General features: G+C 43.8%; 1 protein-coding gene across 1 annotated transcript in view; it reads left to right on the forward strand.

Annotated features, from left to right (window-relative positions):
• Positions 1–1000: 1000 nt before the first annotated feature.
• grm5 (glutamate metabotropic receptor 5) overlaps positions 1001–22933 on the forward strand; it is a 178400-nt gene continuing 156467 nt past the window's right edge. Inside the window, exons 1-2 of the mRNA XM_033023426.1 lie at positions 1001–1041; positions 1908–2143. Coding sequence (XP_032879317.1) covers positions 1001–1041; positions 1908–2143 — 277 coding nt within the window. The remainder of the gene's footprint in view (positions 1042–1907; positions 2144–22933) is intronic.

Raw genomic sequence — 22933 nt, forward strand, 5'->3', positions numbered from 1 at the left:
GCTTCAAACCTTTGACCCCCAGGCCCCAGTCTTCTGATCAAGGTCTCATCCCAGTTCCAAGCTGACCACAAGCCTAGCTCCATGTCCCATTCTTTCATAGTGATCTCCACAGGCTCCAACTCCCGACCCCTCTTCACTCAAAGGTCCAGATTCATGGCCCTGATCACCCTCCCAGACACTGATTCACAGTGTTGATCATTCACCCTACCCATTTCCCAATCTGACATTTGGACACCTGGTAGCCGCATATCTTCCAGACCTAAGATAGACACAAAGTGCTGGAGTAACTCAGCGGGTTAGATGGCATATCTGGAGAAAAGGAATGTGACATTTCGGGTCGGGAAGCTTCTTCAGACTGAAGAAGTTTTCCGACCCGAAACATCACCTATTCCTGTTCTCCAGAGATATTGCCTGACCCGATGAGTTACTCCAGCACTTTGTGTCTACCTTCGGTATAAACCAGCATCTGTAGTTCCTTCCTGCACATCTTCCAGACGTATCTGCTATTTCCCTCTGTGCACTCAGCAACAATAATGTCAACTAACTCAAAGTCACAATGTACAAAGGACATTTTGCGATGAAGAGCCAGCAGCTTCCAACATATTGAATCTCAAGTGGCAGGAGACCCAGCAGAGCATTCATTGCTGCACAGCAGAACAAAGAGTTGATATACTCTATGGCGCTGAAGAACCTCTGGGCTATTTCTCAGCTTAATTTCTACATATATCATAATCTTTATTCATTCACGTGTTAAATGACAATTTTTATTTGAAGGAACTAAAGGATCTGAGAAGGATTTTTTCTCACCCAGAGGGTGGTTGGAATCTCAACCTCAATGCCTGAGTGGGTGATGGTGGTATTCTCATAGCATTTATGAAGTATCTTAATGAACGCTTGAATTACGAAGGCATGTGATAAAGTACTGATAAAGGGGATAAGTGCATTCAGTTTGGTCACAGTGGGCCAAAGGTCTTGTTTCTTTGCTGTATGACACCACAAGATGAGTATATTTGTATACGACAAGCGCATGACATCAGACAAGTATATTCCAATTGAAATAAGAACTCTGTGACAAGACATTGAGAATCCAGTGGGTAAATTTCAGAAGGTTCCTTCATCACAATTGATGCCAAATAACTGGCTGTACAGGGTATCAGGGGTTATGGGGAGAAGGCAGGAGAATGGGGTTAGGAGAGATAGATCAGCCTTGATTGAATTGCGGAGTAGACTTGATGGGCTGAATGGCCTAATTCTGCTCCTATCACTTATGACATTATGACCTGTAGATGTTCAGCATCTCCTGTTTTGAATCCAAATCCTGCACTCACACTTCTTTTTCCCAATAAAATTCAGATAATTTTTTCTGGTTTTATATCCAAAGAAAATAATTGAATTGTAAACTGAATCCACATCAGCTGAGGGTTGACTTGACGGAGGATTTTAAAGTTAAGAACAGGTTTATAGGGTAAACATAATAAAGATATCTCCAGTTTTCAGAAGGGCAAAACTATTGCAAATATGAGAATGACAGAATAACTCTTCGAGGAGATCTAGAAATAATCTCTTTACCCAGTGAATGTACAAAATATGAAACTTGCTTTTATAAGTAGTCAATTTTGAGGAGTTTTTGTCATAATTGGCAGAGATACATTTAAGATAGATAACTATGAATGCTAACCAGATGGGAGGAGGTTGATGTGAAATGTAAGCACAATCGTGGACCAGCTCATGCTGAAGAACTGCTTCCGTACTGCATTCCTAGATTGTTCTATATAAGCAATTACAAAAGCTGCAGGCTTACTGCCTCCCGCATATTTGTAAATAAAGGCCATGTATTTATTGTTGCATCTTTCTGAATTGACATTGGGATACCCTTTTAACATTGACTTTTTTCTTGTGTATCACAGTGATGGCTGGGCGGATAGGTATGATGTGGTAGATGGCTACCAGCGAGAAGCTGCCGGAGGTATAACAATCAAACTCCAATCACCTGATGTGGCCTGGTTCGATGATTACTACCTTCAGCTGCGGCCAGAGAGCCACTTTAATAATCCCTGGTTCATTGAGTTTTGGCAACACAGATTTCAGTGCAGGCTGAAAAACCAACAGCAAGAAGATTCTGACTATAACAAGACCTGTGATGGTAAGGAACAGCTTGGCTGTTGCAAGCTTCTCGTCACCCGTTTCTATTGCAATAATTGATTGGGATTTATGACAGAATATTTTTGTAAATAAAAATGAATAGAAATAGACCTCATGTATCCTGCATTGTCACCTGTCACAAAATATTTCATTACGTATTGTTTAATGAAAATTAATTAAATATCCCTCTTATATAGCCTGTAGAAATATCTTTATCTCCTATCAGGTGAGATTTTATATCAAATAACAACAGAAAGTGCTGGGAATACTCAGCAGGTCAGACTGAATCTATGGGAAGATGAAGACCGTTCTTCAGAACTGGGAAGGAGGCAAAGGAAACGTGTTAAGATGTGAGGAGAAGGGGAGAGGAGTAAGGTCTCTGATAGGATAATAGGGTGACAGTGGGAATAAACTATATACAAGGTTAGCTGACCAATGAATGAACATAAATAAAAGGGCATGGACACAAGAAGGCAGGAGTAGGAGAATGGGCTTGACCTTCACTCCCACAAGGAAAAAAGAAAACAAACAAAAAAACAAACAAGCTGAGCCAATATCACACAGGATGACTGATACAGGCCGAAAAATCAAGTAGCTGGTATTGTAAAATGCAATATTGAGTCAAAAAAGCTGCAAAGTTTTAAGCAGAAGATGAGGCTATACACTTCATGCTTGTTTTGAGCCCCTTTGTAACAGGGCAGAATGCCAGAGACAACAGGAGTGGGAGTGAGACGGAGAGTTAAAGTGGCAGAAATAGGAGCTCAGGGTCATCTCTTTGGACTGAATGCAGGTGCCCAACCAAACAATTGCTCAATAGTGCAACCAGTGTTCACAAGATGGTATCTCTACATTAGAGAAAGCAAATGTATTTCCAATATTTTCTGTTTCTATTCTGGATTTCCAGCATTTGCAATACATTTAAAAAAAATTACTAGCTAATATTTTTTGATTTGAAATCAGTTTAAAGAGGGTGAATTGCTCACATGTTTTGATGTATTTTAGCCAAATGAATCCCCAAAACTAAAACCATGAAATACTGCAAACACCCAGCAGGCCAGGCAGCTTCCACAAAAAGAGAAACAGAATTAATGTTTCAGGTCAAGAACCTTTTGGCAGAATGACCTGAAATGTTAACTCTGTTTCACACAAATGTTGCCTGACTTAGGGTGAGTGTTTCCAAAATGTTCTATTTTTAGTTTGGATATCCAGCATTGCAATTTTTGTGATTTTCAATGGCTCCCCAAGAAGGTTGTAAACATATCCAGTTACAAATGGTACTGAACCTCAGCTGTGTGTTGTTGGCAGGCTGTGAGACGAAACTGTGCATGCTGTGTTGGTTGCTGTATCGCGACCTGCTTACTAGCCAGCCTCATGTTGGGTTAAAAAGTATTGAGTGAGATAGGGGCATACTCAGAAGGGGGTAGTTGGGTGGAGTGTATGAAAACCAAGTTAAACAGCAGGAAATATATATCAGCACATGGTATAGGGGCTTTTCATTCTAAACCTCCCTCATTGATCTCCCCCATTGTCGTGTCCAGTTAATCTTTCACTCAGAACAATGGAGATCACTAGCTTTGTGTATAAAACCATTCAACCAAACTACCCTTTAAAGGGCTTATCTGCTTTACATGTCTTCCAGCATGGACATTGCTAAAATCATTCCCTTTGCTATTTACAATCTGTTTTATGTTGTAATCCTACCCTTTCCTCATTGTAACTAGCTTTATGACCTGTGATGATGGAAGTAAGGCACTTGATGCCAATATGATAATGGAGGCTTCCCCTGACATCTGGTCATTGCCCACATCTCCATAAACATGAGATCATCTGAAGTCCGATGTGTAACTTGGTTTACCAATCCCCATTCATGCCTGAAGAAGGGTTTCGAACCGAAATGTCACCTATCCATGTTCTTTCCAGGGATGCTGCCTGACTTGCTGGGTAACTCCAGCACTTTGAGTCCTTTTCCCATTCTATGCCAAGTTGTCAAATCCTTTTGGTACCCAAGAAAAATGTGACATGAAGTTACTCCCATTAAGATTAACAGTGGTATCTGAAGGGCTCTCATTTCAAGAGCTCTAATGATAAAAAGAAAGATCTCCTTAATATTTATTGTCAAAGGATTTATTTCGTGATTGAGAGAAATATATTCATTTAGAATGTTAATTAAAGCATTGGTCTTTAGACACATCTCAAATCTGAATTCCTTTCAATTGCTCAACGAGTGCTAAACGATCTGTCAGCAGGGAGCAATTCCATGGAATTAGAAAATAGAGTTCAGTCATAATTCTTGGATAGCTATGGAACCAGAGGTTCCACTGATTGGGAAAATATATATCTTGACATTGATAGATTAGAAACAGCTTCAATTAGAATGAAGCCATGAGAAATGAAAAGCCAATCCATCCAAACACATACATATATATATCAATGCCAATATAATATAATACAATATAATATTATAGTAGAATATAATAACTAGTGTAAGCAAAGGCTTCATCTGGTGCAAAAACACTATACAGCTATGAAACAAAGGAGAGCTGCTGATGGTACTCAAGAGGTCAGGAAGTCACTAGTCACTGCCTGCCATTCTGAAAAGGACCTGTTAATTCCTACTCTTTGCTTCCTGTCTGCCAACCAGCTCTATCCTTGTCAATACTCTACCCCAATACTATGTGTTCTAATTTTGCACACTAATCTCTTGTGTGGGACCTTGTCAAAGGCTTTTTGAATGTCCAGATACACCACATCCACTGGCTCTCCCTTATCCATTCTACTTGTTACATCCACAAAACATTCCAGAAAATTAGTCAAGCATGATTTCACCTTCATAAATCCATGCTGACTTTGACCGATCCTGTCACTGCTTTCCAAATGCTCTGCTATTACACCTTTAATGCATTCGGAGGAAACCCTCGTGGTCACAGGGAGAACATACAAAACGACATAAGGACGGCACCTGAGGTCAGGATCGAACCTGGGTCACTGGTGTTGTGAGGCAGCAACACTATCACTGCATTACTGTGCCATCCAAGTTGTGGTTACCCCTTTACAGGAACGACGAGGAAGCTTTGGAGAGGGTGCAGAAGAGATTTACCAGAATATTATCTAGATGAGAGGGTATTAGTTACGAGGAGAGTTTGGACAAACATGGATTGTGTTCTCTGGAGCGTCGGGGGTTGAGGGGAACCTGATAGAAGTATATCAGGCACAAATAAGGATAGACAGTCAGTACCTTTATCACATGGGGAAAATCTCAAAGAATAGAGGGAATAGCTTTAAAGTGAGAGGGGTAAAATGTAATGGTGATGTTACAGGGAAATGTTTTTACACAGAAAGTGAAGGGTGCCCAGAACGTGCTGAAAGCATTTAAAAGGCTTTTGTTTAGGCAGGTGCATCATATGCAGGTCTACGGATCACTTGCAGGCAGAGGAGATTAGTTTAAATTGGCATCATGTTTGGCACAGACATTGTGGGCCAAAGGCCTTATTCCCCTGGTGTGCTATTCTATGTTCTATGTTCTAAGGTCTTGTTTAAATGAGCTGTTGGTCTGATGGGTATCTCCACTGTCCTTGGTCAAACCACTAACTTTGTTTAATTGGCTGCTCTCCTGTCTGTAGACTTGAAGCCTCTGCACTTGATAAAAAAACAAATTTTAACATGAATCCCTCACTATCTTAGAATAAATGGCTTCTAATTTCTATTAAAAGGGTATTAGTTTATTTTGTGGGGGTTTTTTCTACATTGAAAATTCTTGCAGTTTCTTTGCATCATTTTAGGTTGTTTCCATATTTCAGATGTCACAGATTTCTGCAATCGCATATTTGTTGTATTTCTGCATGGAGACGAGGAGACAAAGAGTATAGGACAGAACTGCAGATGCTGGTTTAAATTGAAGGTAGACATAAAATGCTGGAGTAACTCAGTGGGACAGGCAGCATCTCTGGAGAGAAGAAATGGGTGACATTAAGGGTCTCGACCCGAAACGTCACCCATTCCTTCTCCACAGAGATGCTGCCTGTCTCGCTGAGTTACTCCAGCATTTTGTGTCTACCATGCATATTTAGTTTTGTTTATGACTATTGTCACGTGCACCGAGATACAGTGAATATCAGGAGAAATTAGTGAAATTAATTGAAAGGAACTCACATAGATAAGGGGGCTTAGAGGAAGTACAACACAAAGTGCTGGAGGATGTCAGCATATCAAGTAGTATTTGTGCAGGGAATGGTGAGATGATTTTTGAGGATTGGACCATTCACACTTTTTGGTTTGCTCAAGATTCCAGCTTCTGCAGTTCCTTGTGTCGCCTTACCCTTTCGATAGTTAATCAGGAGGAGGATGCGTGTTTCTGGTTGACTGTGGCCAAGGTGGTTTGCATTGTTCCACAAGAACTTCAGTGATACCACACCACTGCATGTATCAGTCATGATCAATGTGGCTTTTTATCTTGAGCTTTCTCAGCCTAGAGCTCCTTGCCAGTTGGCACAGAAGATATCAGCAGGAGACTGATTCCTGGGAATCACTTACCCTCATCACCTTGCAGTGCCCTTCATGAATTGCAAGGCACTTGATTAACATGCAGTAGGTGTGCAATAACCAGCTGCGTGTCACAGAGATTGTTTCCTGTTTCCCTGACAGTTGCTGGGACGTTATGATTTTGCACCAGCCCTTCATGTCCTCCCCTTCAACTTCCATGAAACCACACTTGCTCTCTGACATTGATTTTGCACCAGTCCTTCATGTCCTCCCCTTCAACTTCCATGAAACCACACTCGCTCGCTGACATTGCAAGGTAACTGAAAGGTTGGTGAGTGAGAGATGAGGACAAACTCTTGAGATGTAACCCCACTCTGGAACCTACACTCGACAGCTGAACAATTGACAGATTCTTGATTAATATGGGTTATGGGGAGAAGGCAGAAGAATGGGGAAGGTAGATCAGCCATGAATTGAATGGTGGAGTAGACTCGATGGCCTAATTCTATGCTTATGACAGCCTGATGGTTTCTCCATCCATTGCATGGACCGTACACTGGCATCTGGGAAAGGGAGAGGAGGGGTTGTCTGCCTCATGGTCAACTCTGCATGGTGCTTAGATGTGGCAGTCCTATCCAACTCCTGCTCTCCACACCTGGAACACCTGGCTGTGAAGTGCCGTCCGTTCTACCTACCGAGGGAATTCACCTCCATCTTCCTGACCACGGTCTACATCCCTCCCCAGGCTGATGTCCATCTGGCACTGGGGGAGCTGCACGCCGTGGTCAACAAGCACCAGACGGCTTACCCCGAGGCATATACCACCATAGCCGGGGATTTTAACAGAGCCAACCTTAAGAAATCACTCCCTAACTTCCACCAACATGTCTCCTGCAGCACCAGAGGACCAAACACCCTCACCATTGCTACACCACCATTAAGGATGCCTATCGTTCTATCCCTCGCCTTCACTTTAGTAAATCCGACCATAATGCGGTGCTGCTTCTTCCTGCCTACAGGCAGCAATTGAAGAGCGCACCCCCAGAGGTGAGGACTGTTCAGAGCTGGTCGGGGGGGGGGGGGGGGGGGGGGGGGTTGAGGAACAACTCCAGGACTGTTTGGAGTCTGTAGACTGGGAAATGTTCAGGGACTCGGCAACGGACCTGAACGAATACGCCACGGTCGTTACAGACTTCATAAAGAAATGTGTGGAGGACTGCATCCCAACAAAACCTTCCGAGTGTTTCCCAATCAGAAGCCTTGGATGAACTATGAGATCCGCACTCTTCTGAAGACCAGACACTGGGCATTCATGTCCGAAGATACAGAGGTCTGCAAGAAGTCCAGATACGACCTTGGTAAGGCCATCAAAAAGGCCAAAAGGGAATTCTGCTACAAGCCCAAGGATGAGACGGATATTCGGCAACTTTGGCAGGGCTTGAATGCAATCACCTCCTACAAGGCGAAATCAGGAGGCAGCTCAAATGTCAGCGAAGCATCACTCCCCGACGAGCTCAATGCGTTTGACGCATGCTTTGACAGGGAGAATACTGATGTGCCTTCCCAAGCCCCCATTCGCCGTGATGGTATTTCGGTCACAGTCACAGAGGTTGATGTCAGAAAATCCTTCAGAGGGGTGAATCCTCGGAAAGTGCCTGGACCTGATGGTACACCCGGTCGTGTTCTGAAAACCTGTGCGGACCAACTGGCTGGAGTTTTTACAGACATTCCCACCTGCTTTAAAAGGGCATCAATAATACCGGTGCCCAAGAAGAGCAAGGTGATGTGCCTCAATGGCTATCGACCAGTGGCACTAACGTTTGTGGTGATGAAGTGCTTTGAGAGGCTGATCATGGCACAAATCAACTCCTACCTCGACAAAAACCTGGACCCACTGCAGTTCGCTTACTGCCACAACAGATTAACGGTGGATGCGATCTCGCTGGCTCTCCACTCCATTCTGGACCACTTGGACAACAAAAACTCATATGTCAGGCTGTTATTCATTGACTACAGTTCGGCATTTAATACAATCATCCCCTCCAAGCTGGTTACCAAGCTCTCAGATCTGGGACTCTGCACATCCCTCTGCAATTGGATCATCGACTTCCTCATTTACAAACCACAGTCTGTTCGTATTGGTGGAAATGTGTCAGCCTCTATAGCAATCAGCACATCAGCGCCTCTACTTCTTGAGAAGATTACGGAGAGTTGGTATGTCGAGGAGGACTTGAACTTCTACAGGTGCAAAGTAGAGAGCATGCTGACCGGTTGCATCGTGGCTTGGTTTGGCAACTTGTGCACCCAGGAGCGGAAAAGACTGCAAAAAGTTGTAAACACTGCCCAGTCCATCATTGGCTCTGACCTAGCTACCATTGAGGGGATCTACCACAGTCACTGCCTCAAAAAGGCTGGCAGCATCATCAAGGGCCCACACCATCCTGGCCACACACTCATCTCTCCGCTGCCTTAAGGTAGAAGGTACAGGAGCCTGAAATCTGCAACATCCAGGTTCAGGAACAGCTTCTTCCCAACAGCCATCAGACTATTAAACACAACTCAAACAAAAAATTGAACTTTAATAGCCTATTGCATTTTATATGCTTATTTATGTGTGTATATATATATATATATATATATATATATATATATATATATTCAATGGTATATGAACACACTGATCTGTTTTGTATTTATTTATGCCAACAATATTCTGTTGTGCTGAAGCAGCAAGAATTTCATTGTCCTATCTGGGACACATGGCAATAAACTCTCTTGAATCTTGAACTTGAACTTGAACAATGCCACAACCAGAAGCAGATCTACATGAGTATTCCTGAACAGAGATCAGCCATTAAGGAACAGATCCAATGCAGAAGATAGACACAAAACGCTGCATTAACTCAGCGGGCCAGGCAACATCTCTGGATTGAAGGAATGGGTGCCATTTTGTTCCAATGCCTGCACCATTGGTCTGCAATGCCCTCGACAAAGATTATCCAGTGAGATGACAATTTTCTGATTGATGTTCTGGAATGGAACACAGGTAAAAAAAGTTTAGCACACTGAAAGGGAAATTACGGGAGGGAACAGGACAAACAGAAGAAAGAGTAAAATGATCCTGGTGGTAGGCAAATTTCAACGTCCTCAATTTTAACTGGGGACACCTTACTGTGAAAGGCATGATGAACAAGAGCCTGTTTCTGTGCTCATGTGCTATTAGCAAGCAGTCTTTTGAATTTGAATTCTCATACAGCCACTTTCATGCCCAACTTGGCCCTAAGCCCTCCCATTCTCAAATTACGTTCATCTGCAAAAAGACACCTCATGATATTCATGTCAACGTAGACTGCAAGATCACAACCAGTACAGAGAGGCGCTCTGACCACAAGCATCAGTTATCCCCCTTGTTTGAGAGCTTAAGGGCTAGTTTCTGTTTTCTCTTAGTGAGTACCTTCATTTGACTAGCCCATCCACTTTCACTACCCTCTTCCACCTGTATTTGCATCATTAGTGATGGCAGACCGTGTGGATCTTAAGAAGTTTATGATCAATCTATGACAGAGGGGGACAGGTGAAGGATTCAGTAATTTGCTGTTTCCCAATGTTGGACCCTATCTCTTAGGCCAGCCTGCTTCCGTGAGTTGTATTGGTCCAGTTATGTTCTCATTGCGAGAAATAAAATTAGGTTCCATTCCCAATGCACAACTGCCCTAGTAATGGACTGCAGCTGATCTTGTCCATAAATACCACATCTCTGTCCTTTTTAGCAGAGCTCATCTTAGATTACCCATCGTAGTCTGATTCCTAGTTTGTCCTGGGCCCTCCTCCATTGTCAGAGTGAGGCCCAGCACAAAGAGGAGTAACAGCACCTCATATTTTGATTGGGCAGCTTACACCCCAGTGGTATGAACATTGACCTCTCTAACTTCAAGTAACCCTTGCGTTCCTCACTCTCCATCCCCTCCCCCTTCCCAGTTCTCCAATCAGTCTCACAGTCTCCGACTACATTTCATCTCTCCGTCGTCTCAGGGCATTCCATTCTCTAGGTCCCCATCCCCTCATCTTCACCATGGACTTCCAGTCACTCTACACCTCCATCCCCCACCAGGATGGTCTCAAAGCCCTTCGGTTCTTCCTCGACCGGAGAATCAACCTATACCCGTCCACTGATACTCTCATCCTTACCCTCAATAACTTCTCGTTTGACTCCTCCCATTTCCTCCAAATACAAGGTGTAGCTATGGGCACGTGCATGGGTCCCAGCTATGCCTGCCTCTTTGTCGGGTACGTCGAACAATCCTTGTTCGAGGCGTACTAGGGCCCCATTCCCAACCTCCACCTCCGCTACATCAACGATTGCTTTGGTGCTACCTCCTTCATCCACACACAACTGACTAACTTCATCCGCTTCACCACTAACTTCCATCCGGCACTCAAATACACTTGGACCATTTCTGACACTTTCCTACTATTTCTTGACCTCACTATCTCCATCGCAGGTGATAGACTTCTGACCGACATCCACTATAAACCCACTGACTCCCATGGCTATCTAGACTACTCTTCTTCCCTGCTTCCTGTAAGGACTCCATCCCCAATTCCTCCGTCTATGCTGCATCTGCTCCCAGGATGAGGTGTTCCACACCAGGGCATCGGAAATGTCCTCATTTTTCAGGGAACGGGGGTACCCCTCCCCTAGTATAGATGAGGCTCGCACCAGGGTCTCTTCCATACCCCATAACACTGCTCTCTCTCCCCATCCCCCCACTTGTAACAAGGGCAGAGTCCCCCTAGTCCTCACCTTTCACCCCACTAGCCGTCACATACAACAAATAGTCCTCCGTCATTTTCGCCACCTCCAACGTGACCCCACCACTCGCCACATCTTCCCATCTTCCCCCCATGTCTGCTTTCTGCAAAGACCGCTCCCTCTGTAACTCCCTTGTCAATTCTTCCCTTCCCTCCCTCACCACTCCCTTCCCGGGCACTTTCGCTTGCAACCGCAAGAGATGCTACACTTGTCGCTTTACCTCCCCCCTCGACTCCATTCAAGGACCCAAGCAGTCGTTCCAGGTGCGACAGAGGTTCACCTGCATCTCCTCCAACCTCATCTATTGCATCCGCTGCTCTAGATGTCAGCTGATCTACATCGGTGAGACCAAGCGTAGGCTTGGCGATCGTTTCGTCGAATACCTCGGTCCGCATTAACCAACCTGACTTCCCGGTGGCTCAGCACTTCAACTTCCCCTCCCATTCTGAATCAGACCTCTCTGTCCTGGGCCTACTCCATGGCCAGAGTGAGCACCACCGGAAATTGGAGGAGCAGCACCTCATATGGGCAGTCTTGGGCAGTCTGCACCCTAGCGGCATAAACATTGAATTCTCCAATTTCCGGTAGCCCTTGCTGTCTCCTCCTCTTCACAGCTCTCCCTCAGCCCTCGGGCTCCTCCTCTTCCTTTTTCCTTTCTTCTCTCTGCCCCCCCCCACCCTCCATCAGTCTGAAGAAGGGTTTCATCCCGAAACATTGCCTATTTCCTTCTCTCCATAGATGCTGCTGCACCCGCTGAGTTTCTCCAGCACTTTTGTCTACCTTCGATTTTCCAGCATCTGCAGTTCCTTCTTAAATATTTTATCTCTGTTTGCTTTGTTGTTACCTTCTACCAGCTAACAATGATCTATTCTACATTTTCCCTGATCTCAATTCCCTTTGTACTATTTTCACACCTTACATTTCCTTATCTATACATTTCCTTATCTATGTACCTCCCACTCCCATGACATCAGTCTTAAGAAGGGTCTCGACCCAAAACATCACCCACTCCTTCTCTCCAGAGATGTTGCCTGCCCCGCTGAGTTCGGCATTTTGTGTCTTCTGATTCCTAGCTGTCTTTTGCATCCAGACCCATTTCTGTGTTTTGTGATTTATGACATGTACTACAGAACTAATGAACTTGCCCATTATACAATACTGCATGGACATTTCTCTGCTGGTGTTTGGACACTTCTGAGCGAACAACTGTGCCTTTCCTGAAGGATTGCTCTTCTCTTTCTGCACAGAGGGAGTTAAGTGGCAAACCAAATGTGGCCAAGTGTAAAATGGGACTGCACCCAATTTTCATTTGATAGCTGCCAAACATACTTTTGGATGGATCAAAGCACCCGGACAGAATTCAACTTAGTTTCTAATGTCTATTCAGTGAGCTCTAAGAAATTCAGGAGAATAATTTTTAGTCAGACAATGGTTTAAAAATGTATATTCTTAATGGACATATTTTGGGTTATTGGGTGTGTGCAATGCTGAAAGAAGCTATTCTGGCGACTTTGTTATTAAAACAAAGGACAGTTTACCATTTGTTCAGGGAGTACCTTAATTTTGACTGGGGAAGCTGAGGCCAGGTTCCTGTGTTCCTAATGTAATCTAACTTTAATGAGCGGGACAAATAGGTGCTTTTCCCCTGTTACATTTTTGGCTTGGCTTGGTTCACTTTGAGGCTGGTAATTTCCCTGGTATCTGAGCTACGGAATGGGTGTTTATTTTTAGTTTAGTTTAGAGATACTAAACTATAGTGTGTAATGTATAATTCCTGACGGAGTGATGCCACAATGCTCATCACATCACACTATGCATGAGTGCTTTAACCATTTATTTCACTTATTTCTAATACATGAGCTATTATTTTTGAATTCGCAATTTCAATGTAACAAAGCAACATTTTTAAATTTCTCCTCCCAAGAGGAAACCTACAAATTTTATTTTAGTGGTCAATCATCAACAGTGCTTCATTGTCGCATATACCTGGGTAAAGTGTAATTCCCTGTTTGCATACAATTCAGTAAAAATATTTCTATACATAAGCACTATCATACTCAGGTACAAATGTAAGCATAGTCAGTTACACTAAGACAGTACACAAGTCTCGCCATGTTTCTGGTGCCATTTTGAACCCTTCAAGTTTCAAAATTCTTGTAGATGTAGTGTTGTGACTTGGCCTTAGGAGCCCATTGTCCTGGTGGAGGCCCTGAATCGGAGTTGTGGAGCTCGGCCTGGTGTGCTGATGCTGTCAGTGTCACAAGTTCACAGGTTTTAGAATTAGGCCATTCGGCCCATCTAGTCTACACCATTCAATCATGGCTGATCTCTGCCTTCTAATCCCATCTCCCCATAATCCCATCTCCCCATTGGCTCATAGGGAAAAAAAACCGTAAGCATGAGTTTTCAGAACCAAGGAAAACCGACCGGGAATGTTAAATGCTAGCTAAACTTCACAGCTGTGTATCTCTGGCTTATTAAAAGTTGTCTGGCTTCTTAAAAGTGTCTCCACTCCTTCTCCCCCCTTCTGCCCCCCTTCTTCCCCCTACTTCCCACTTCTCCCCTCCCCGCCTCCCCGCTCTTTTAAAGGACTTACTGTACACTGTGCTAGCAGTCTTTAACCTTCCTGTTCATCGCGATGTGTGCCTGTATCACCTTGGCTTTGCACCGTGTGAATTTCAGACAGCGCTTTCCCTGTCCCCTGCCTTTGCAATGTGTTTGTATGTGTTTGTGTGTGTTCCGCTCTGACAGTCGCCGTTCCAGTTTGCGTTTTTTCAGATGAGTGCCGCGAGCTTGAAGGTCGCAGGCAGTCCGTTGAAAAGTCGCCTAAGTGGGACAGGCCCTTTATTCTTTGGAGTGCATGCTGAGGGGTAATATTATAGAGGTGTTTAAAATCATAAGTGGCATAGATAGGGTGAAAGCACAGAGTATTATTTCCAACGTGGGGAACCAGGAACCATAGTCTGAAGAAGGGTTTCGGCCCGAAACGTTGCCTATTTCCTTCGCTCCATAAATGCTGCTGCACCCGCTGAGTTTCTCCAGCTTTTTTGTGTACCATAGGGCATATGTTTATATTTGCTTTACGGTGCCAGATTGAGCCTTACAGCGCCAGAGACCCGGGTTCAATCCCCACTATGGGTGCTGTCTGTACGGACTTTGTACATTCTACCTGTAATCTTGTGGTTTTCTCTGGGTGCTCCGTTTTACTCCCATACTCCATAGACTTACACGATTGAAGGTTTGGCTTCTGCAAATTGTAAATTGTCCCTAGTGTGTAGGATAGTGCTAGTGTATGGAGTGATTGCTGGTCTGCGCAGCCTCGGTTGGCTGAAGCGCCTGTTTCCACACTGTATGCCTAGAGTTTAAGGTGAGAGGGGAAAAATGTAATAGGGACTTGAGGGGAAACTTTTTCACACAGAATTTGGTGGGCATATGGATTGAATTGCCAGAGGAGGCTAGAGAGGAAAGTGCAATTACTACATTCAAAATACATTTAGACAAGTACATGGATAGGAAGGTTTAGAGGGATAACAGCTAAATGGGAGCAAATTAACTTAGCTTAGAGAGGCCATCTTGTTTGGCATCAATGAGTTAGGCTGAATAGCCTGTTTCCATGCTGTATGAATCTTATGACTTTCTGCATGGAGCAACCAAACATTTTGAAATGGATGGCAAAGCACAGAACACTTACCGTTGCATCAATAGAAAGAAAACTTCCAAATAATTGTATTACTCATACTTTAAAAATCTTTCTGGTTCACTTCACGGTGTATGAGTAGAAACATTGTCAATGCTAAGCACAAATGATCGAATGGTCATTGACATTTCATTCTGTTGAGTCATTTGGGGAATTGATGCAATTTTCTTTTAAAGTATTTCCACAGCAATGAATAGATGTTATTATTATGCATTGGAATATCGAGTGTGCAAGTACCAGCAAAGTGAATGCAAAATGTGGATGTATAAACACTTGATCTAGCAGCAGTATTCTGATTGCTATCCAAGTTAATTTCAATAGACAATAGACAATAGGTGCAGGAGTAGGCCATTCGGCCCATCGAGCCAGCACCGTCATTCAATGTGATCATGGCTGATCATCCCCAATCAGTACCCCGTTCCTGCTTTCTCCCCATATCCCCTGACTCCACTATCTTTAAGAGCCCTATCTAGCTCTCTCTTGAAAGTATCCCGAGAACTGGCCTCCACTCTGAGGCAAAGAATTCCACAGACTCAAACTCTCTGTGGGAAATTTCAAGTTAAAATCTGCTGCCGAGGGGAAATAATGAACTATAGCAAATTGCACAAAGTCTGTAGTTGTTTTCCAGGCCTTCTTCACATTTGACAGACTTAAGTACAAAGGAACAATGGTGTCCATTGACATGTGACACATGTTGAACATCTTTCCTGTGAGCTTGGGCCACACATATACTGTATAGAGGCTAGCCTGAATAAGAAGGGTCTCGGCCCGAAATAGTCTCAAGAAGGGCCTCAACCCAAAACGTCACCCATTCCTTCTCTCCAGAAATGCTGCCTGTACTTCTGAGTTACTCCAGCATTTTGTGTCTATCTTCGATTTAAACCAGCATCTGCAGTTCTTTCCTACACATTTAATCCTTGTGACTGTTCTACTGTTATTTACAGGGGACTTCCATCAGTTTGGAACTGCGCCAACCTCCTTAACGGCTCTCACATGTAGCAGTTCTTACTTCCCATCCCCGTCACTTCAACCTCAATTACTGTTCTGAATAGATGAGATTGAATTCAATTACATAATTAAATATGGAATAAAAATTCTGTCATCAGCAGAGATGATAATGAAACAAGTAGATGACATAAAGATAATACTTGGCTCCCTAATGCCCTCCAGGGAAGGAAATCTGACCATTTCTGGTCTGGCTTGTGGTTGATACTCATCTGCTCTCTGCAAAGGCCTGGCAAGTCATTCAGTTCAAGGGTAATGAGGGATGAGTAATAAATGTTCGGCTTGCCAATGACACCCACATCTCACAATTGACTTAACATAAACAAAAGACAGCTTTTCTCCATTTGAATTATTGACAGTGCACTAAAAATAATCTACTATCAGATCAAATATTTCTTTTGTCACAAGCTGAGTACAGGGAAAACTGCTAATACATAAATAATGCTCTCAGTTTAATACAGCAGTCCTTGCTGCTCCAAACAGCTTTCATTGGCAAATCTAAGTGGAGGATACTTGCACATGGACGTCATTATCCAAAGCTGATAACTGAAAAAGTTAAGGTTCTCTCTCTCTCTGAGACTACCTCACTGCAAAATTCCATCTTCACTTTATATATTTACCACTGATATTTACTAATTCACTAAGTTTTGAATTGACATAAAATATATATATTTAAAATCTGCACCTATTGAGCCAATACCTGTAGATCCAAGTTACAATGAATGCCCTTGTGTGTGTGTATATAAATTCTTATCTTGTCTGTCTGTCCGTCTGTCTGTATGTGTTGTTTGTATTGTTTTGTATGTTTTGTATTTTCCTCAAAACGCAACGCGTTAAAGCCCTATCCCACTGTACGAGTTCATTCAAGAGTTCTCCCTGAGTTTGCCCTGATTCGAACTCGGAAATTTACGGTAATGGCCGCTCGAAAGTACTCGAGGCTCTCATGGACATTTTTCAACATGAAAAATCTTCACGAGTCTTCCCGAGCTTACCTGCCATCAGCGAGTCTTCCCGAGTACCTGCCGTTAGCGTTACGAGCCGCTAAGAGACGTCCCCGAGCTCCGAGGTACCCGCTACGTTCATTCTACGTGCTTACCACGAGTTAGATTTGTTTTGAAACTTGGGAGAGCACTTGAATGAACTCGTACAGTGGGACAGGGCCTTTAGCGCTTACATTTTTACATATTCTGACTCAAGGTTTTGCCCTCCATGCTGTAATCAGGTCCCTTTCAGATTTCGCTATATTTCACGTTATTGATGATTAAAGCTTTAAAAAAGCCAAATTTAACATGAATTTTACTGTTAAAATCCTTCCGGGCAGCTTCCAACACACTTCCATACAAAGTTGCAAGACAGGAACACTCTGAACATTTCACCGCAAATTTGTATTGCAATTGGAACTGCTGTGGAGGCAGGGGAAGTATAATTGGATTTTTTTTTAAAAAGTTCATTGCTGAGGGAGGCAGGGGAGTGCTGGAATCGTACGTTCGGGAACGAGTTGAGTTGGGGGACCACGCCTCCCATGGGGGCTATGGGTTAGTGGTGCAATATTGCGTTGGGGTCCAGGCCTCCCATGTGACAGGGACCCAATGGGTCCCACTTGGTCTAGTATATATATATATGCACACACAAGGGCATTTAACTTTTTCATTTAATTTTTTCAGTTATCAGCTTTGGAAAGTTACTAGACTAAGTGGGACCCATTGGGTCCCATGTTCATACGGGAGGGCTGGTACCCAGACACAATATTCCACCTCTCCACCAATTACTTCAACCCAAACAACCATTTGCAGTGCATTTTTACTTCAACCCAAACAACCATTAGCAGTGCATTTTTACTTCAACCCAAACAACCATTTGCAGTGCATTTTTACTTCAACCCAAACAACCATTTGCAGTGCATTTTTACTTCAAACCAACCATATTTTCATTTTCAAACCACATTAAGGGCACTCATAGTTGAGTAGACATGTGTTCAGTGTTATTCAGAGCTCAGAGAGACATACCATCTGGCTTCCTCCATCTTGCAGAGACTAAGTGAAGCACACCACTTCCGGGTTTTATAGTCCCTCCCCCCTCCCACCAGCAGGGGCAGCAGAGAGAATGGCAATTTAAAAAAAAAGCATTAATATCTCTTTCATTTTTCATCGATGGGAAAAATCCTCCAGTCCCGGAAGGCGGAGGGAGGCTCTGAGCGAGGTGGCCAAAAATGACGGCTGTAGGTGGCGTGGTTCTCTCGGAAATCACAGCACAGCGAGCCAAAAGCGGTCAAGATCGGACTTTTAGTAATATAGATGTACATACGTACTTTTAAAACACTTTCATCTCTTTAATGAAGCATTGTTAGATTCTAACATCAGTAAAGTAGACACAAAATAACATTTTTAATCAATCTATATTTACAGTTTTCTCAGTACTTCAAAAGATGCAAGCAAAATAATGAATAAGAAATGGAAAGGAAAATGAAACCTTTTTAAACAGAGGACCATATAACCATATAACCATATAACAATTACAGCACGGAAACAGGCCATCTCGACCCTTCTAGTCCGTGCCGAACACGTATTCTCCCCTAGTCCCATATACCTGCGCTCAGACCATAACCCTCCATTCCTTTCCTGTCCATATAACTATCCAATTTATTTTTAAATGATAAAAACGAACCTGCCTCCACCACCTTCACTGGAAGCTCATTCCACACAGCCACCACTCTCTGAGTAAAGAAGTTCCCCTCATGTTACCCCTAAACTTCTGTCCCTTAATTCTCAAGTCATGTCCCCTTGTTTGAATCTCCCTACTCTCAGTGGGAAAAGCTTATCCACGTCAACTCTGTCTATCCCTCTCATCATTTTAAAGACCTCTATCAAGTCCCCCCTTAACCTTCTGCGCTCCAAAGAATAAAGCCCTAACTTGTTCAACCTTTCTCTGTAACTTAGTTGCTGAAACCCAGGCAACATTCTAGTAAATCTCCTCTGTACTCTCTCTATTTTGTTGACATCCTTCCTATAATTAGGCGACCAAAATTGTACCCCATACTCCAGAATTGGCCTCACCAATGCCTTGTACAATTTTAACATTACATCCCAACTTCTATACTCAATGCTCTGATTTATAAAGGCCAGCGCACCAAAAGCTTTCTTTACCACCCTATCTACATGAGATTCCACATTCAGGGAACTGTGCACAGTTATTCCCAGATCCCTCTGTTCACCTGCATTCTTCAATTCCCTACCATTTACCATGTACGTCCTATTTTGATTTGTCCTGCCAAGATGTAGCACCTCACACTTATCAGCATTAAACTCCATCTGCCATCTTTCAGCCACTCTTCCAACTGGCATAAATCTCTCTGTAGACTTTGAAAATCTACTTCATTATCCACAACCCCACCTATCTTAGTATCATCTGCATACTTACTAATCCAATTTACCACACCATCATCCAGATCATTGATGTACATGACAAACAACAGTGGACCCAACACAGATCCCTGTGGCCCCAGTAGTCACTGGCCTCCAACCTGACAAGTTGCGACAAAGGTTCACCTGTATCTCCTCCAACCTCATCTACTGCATCCACTGCTCTAGATGTCAGCTCATTTACATCGGTGAGACCAAGCGTAGGTTGGGCGATCGTTTCGCCGAACACCTCCGCTCAGTCCGCAATAACCTACCTGACCTCCCGGTGGCTCAGCACTTCAACTCCCCCTCCCATTCCCAATCCGACCTCTCTGTCCTGGGTCTCCTCCATTGCCAGAGTGAGCAACAGCGGAAATTGGAGGAACAGCACCTCATATTCCGTCTGGGGTCCTTGCGTCCTTATGGCATTAACATTGAATTCTCCCAATTTGGCTAGCCCGTGCTGTCTCCTCCCCTTCCTTAACCCTCTAGCTGTCTCCTCCCACCCTCCCATCCGCCCGCCCTCGGGCTCCTCCTCCTCCTCCCCTTTTCCTTCTTTCTTTCCCCACCCCCCATCAGTCTGAAGAAGGGTTTCGGCCCGAAACGTCGCCTATTTCCTTCGCTCCATAGATGCTGCTGCACCCGCTGAGTTTCCCCAGCAATTGTGTGTACCATCCACCATTACTCTCTGGCATCTCCCATTCAGCCACTGTTGAATCCATCTTGCTACTCCACCATTAATACCCAACCATTGAACCTTCTTAACCAACCTTCCATGAGGAACCTTGTCAAAGGCTTTACTGAAGTCCATATATACAACATCCACTGCTTTACCCTCATCAATTTCCCGAGTAACCTCTTCAAAAAATTCAAGAAGATTAGTCAAACATGACCTTCCAGGCGCAAATCCATGTTGACTGTTCCTAATCAGACCCTGTTTATCCAGATGCTTATATATATTATCTCTAAGTATCCTTTCCATTAATTTGCCCACCACTGACGTCAAACTAACAAGTCTATAATTGCTAGGTTTACTCTTAGACCCCTTTTTAAACAATGGAACAACATGCGCAGTACGCCAATCCTCCGGCACTATTCCCGTTTCTAATGACATTTGAAATATTTCTGTCATAGCCCTGCTATTTCTACACTAACTTCCCTCAATGTCCTAGGGAATATCCTGTTCGGACCTGGAGACTTATCCGCTTTTATATTTCTCAAAAGTGTCAGTACTTCCTCTTCTTTGAATCTCATAGTTTCCATAGCTACTCTACTTGTTTCCCTTACCTCACATAATTCAATATCCTTCTCCTTGGTGAATACCGAAGAAAATAAATTGTTCAATAGCTCCCCCATCTCTTTTGGCTCTGCAGATAGCTGTCCACTCTGACTCTCTAATGGACCAATTTTATCCCTCGTTATCCTTTTGCTATTAATATAGCTGTAGAAACCCTTTGGGTTTACTTTCACCTTACTTGCCAAAGCAACCTCATATCTTCTTTTAGCTTTTCTAATTTCTTTCTTAAGATTCTTTTTACATTCTTTATACTCCTCAAGCACCTCATTTACTCCATGCTGCCTATAATTATTGTAGATCTTCCTCTTTTTCCGAACCAAGTGTCCAATTTCCCTTGAAAACCATGGCTAATTCCGATTTTTACTATTTCCTTTCAACCGAACAGGGACATAAAGGTTCTATACTCTTAAAATTTCACCTTTAAATGTACTGGATTTCTGTTCCACATCTTTCCCATAAAACAAAATGTCCCAATTTACTCCTTTTAAATCCTTTCGCATCTCCTCAAAGTTAGCCTTTCTCCAATCAAAAATCTCAACCCTAGGTCCAGTTCTGACCCTCTCCATAATTATATTGAAACTAATGGTATTGTGATCACTGGTCCCGAACTGTTTCCCAACGCATACCTCTGCCACCTGACCCATCTCATTTACTAACAGGAGGTCCAGCACCGCCCCTTCTCTAGTAGGTACTTCTATGTATTGCTGCAAAAAACTATCCTGCACACATTTTACAAACTCCAACCCATCCAGCCCATTTACAGAATGTGTTTCCCAGTCTATATGTGGAAAATTGAAACCTCCCACAATCACTACCTTGTGCTTACTACTAATATCTGCAATCTCCTTACATATTTGCTCTTCCAATTCTCGCTCCCCATTTGGCGGTCTATAATACACCCCTATAAGTGTTGCTACCCCTTTTCCATTTCTCAGTTCCACCCAAATAGCCTCCCTAGACGAGCCCTCTAATCTACCCTGCCAAAGCACTGCTGTAATATCTTCCCTGATGAGCAATGCAACACCTCCACCTCTTGCCCCTCCAATTCTATCACACCTGAAGCAACGAAATCCTGGAATATTTAGTTTCCAATCACAGTCCTCCTGCAACCATGTTTCACTGATCGCCACAACATCATACTTCCAGGTGTCAATCCAGGCTCTAAGTTCATCCACCTTTCTTACAATGCTCCTAGCATTAAAATATACACATTTAAGAAACCCACCCTCTATTATTCTCCGTTTATTGTCTTTTTCTTCTCTCTCCCCTACATTTTGGGTCAGAGTGCTACCATTCTCTGCCTCCTGCCTCACACACTGACTGCTAGCTTTCCCAATTTGAGTCCCTCCCCCCAACCATACTAGTTTAAAGTCTCCCAAGTAGCCTTTGCAAATCTCCCCGCCAGGATATTGGTCCCCCTCGAGTTCAAGTGCAACCCGTCCTTTCTGTACTGGTCGCACCTTCCCCAAAAGAGGTCCCAATGATCCAGAAACTTGAATCCATACCCACTGCACCAGTCCCTCATCCACTCATTTATCCTCCACCTCGCTCCATTCCTACTCTCACTGACGTGTGGCACAGGCAGTAATCCTGAGATTGTTACCTTTGCAGTCCTTCTCCTTAACTCTCTACCTAACTCCCTAAATTCTTCTTTCAGGACCTCTTCTCTTTTTTTACCTATGTCGTTGGTACCTATATGTACCGCAACTTCAGGCTCCTCTCCCTCCCATTTCAGGATTTCTTGGACCCGTTCAGACACATCCCTGACCCTGGCACCAGGGAGGCAAACTACCATCCGGGTCTCTTGTCTGCGTCCACCGAATCGCCTATCCGACCCCCTGACTATAGAGTCCCCTATTACAATTGCCCTCCTCTTCTTTTCCTTACCCTTCTGAGCAACAGGACCGGTCTTTATGCCAGAGGCCCGGCCGCTGTCGCTGCCCCCAGGTAGGCTGTCTCCCCCACCCTTACTCAAACATGAGTACTTATTTTCAAGGTGTACAGCCACCGGGGTACTCACCAGTCCCTGCCTCTGCCCGTTGCCCTCCCTAACTGTGACCCAGTTTTCTGTCACCCGTGGTCTTGGAGTGACCACCTCCCTG

Source organism: Amblyraja radiata, chromosome 6, assembly GCF_010909765.2.
Source record: "Amblyraja radiata isolate CabotCenter1 chromosome 6, sAmbRad1.1.pri, whole genome shotgun sequence".
NCBI lineage: Eukaryota > Metazoa > Chordata > Chondrichthyes > Rajiformes > Rajidae > Amblyraja > Amblyraja radiata.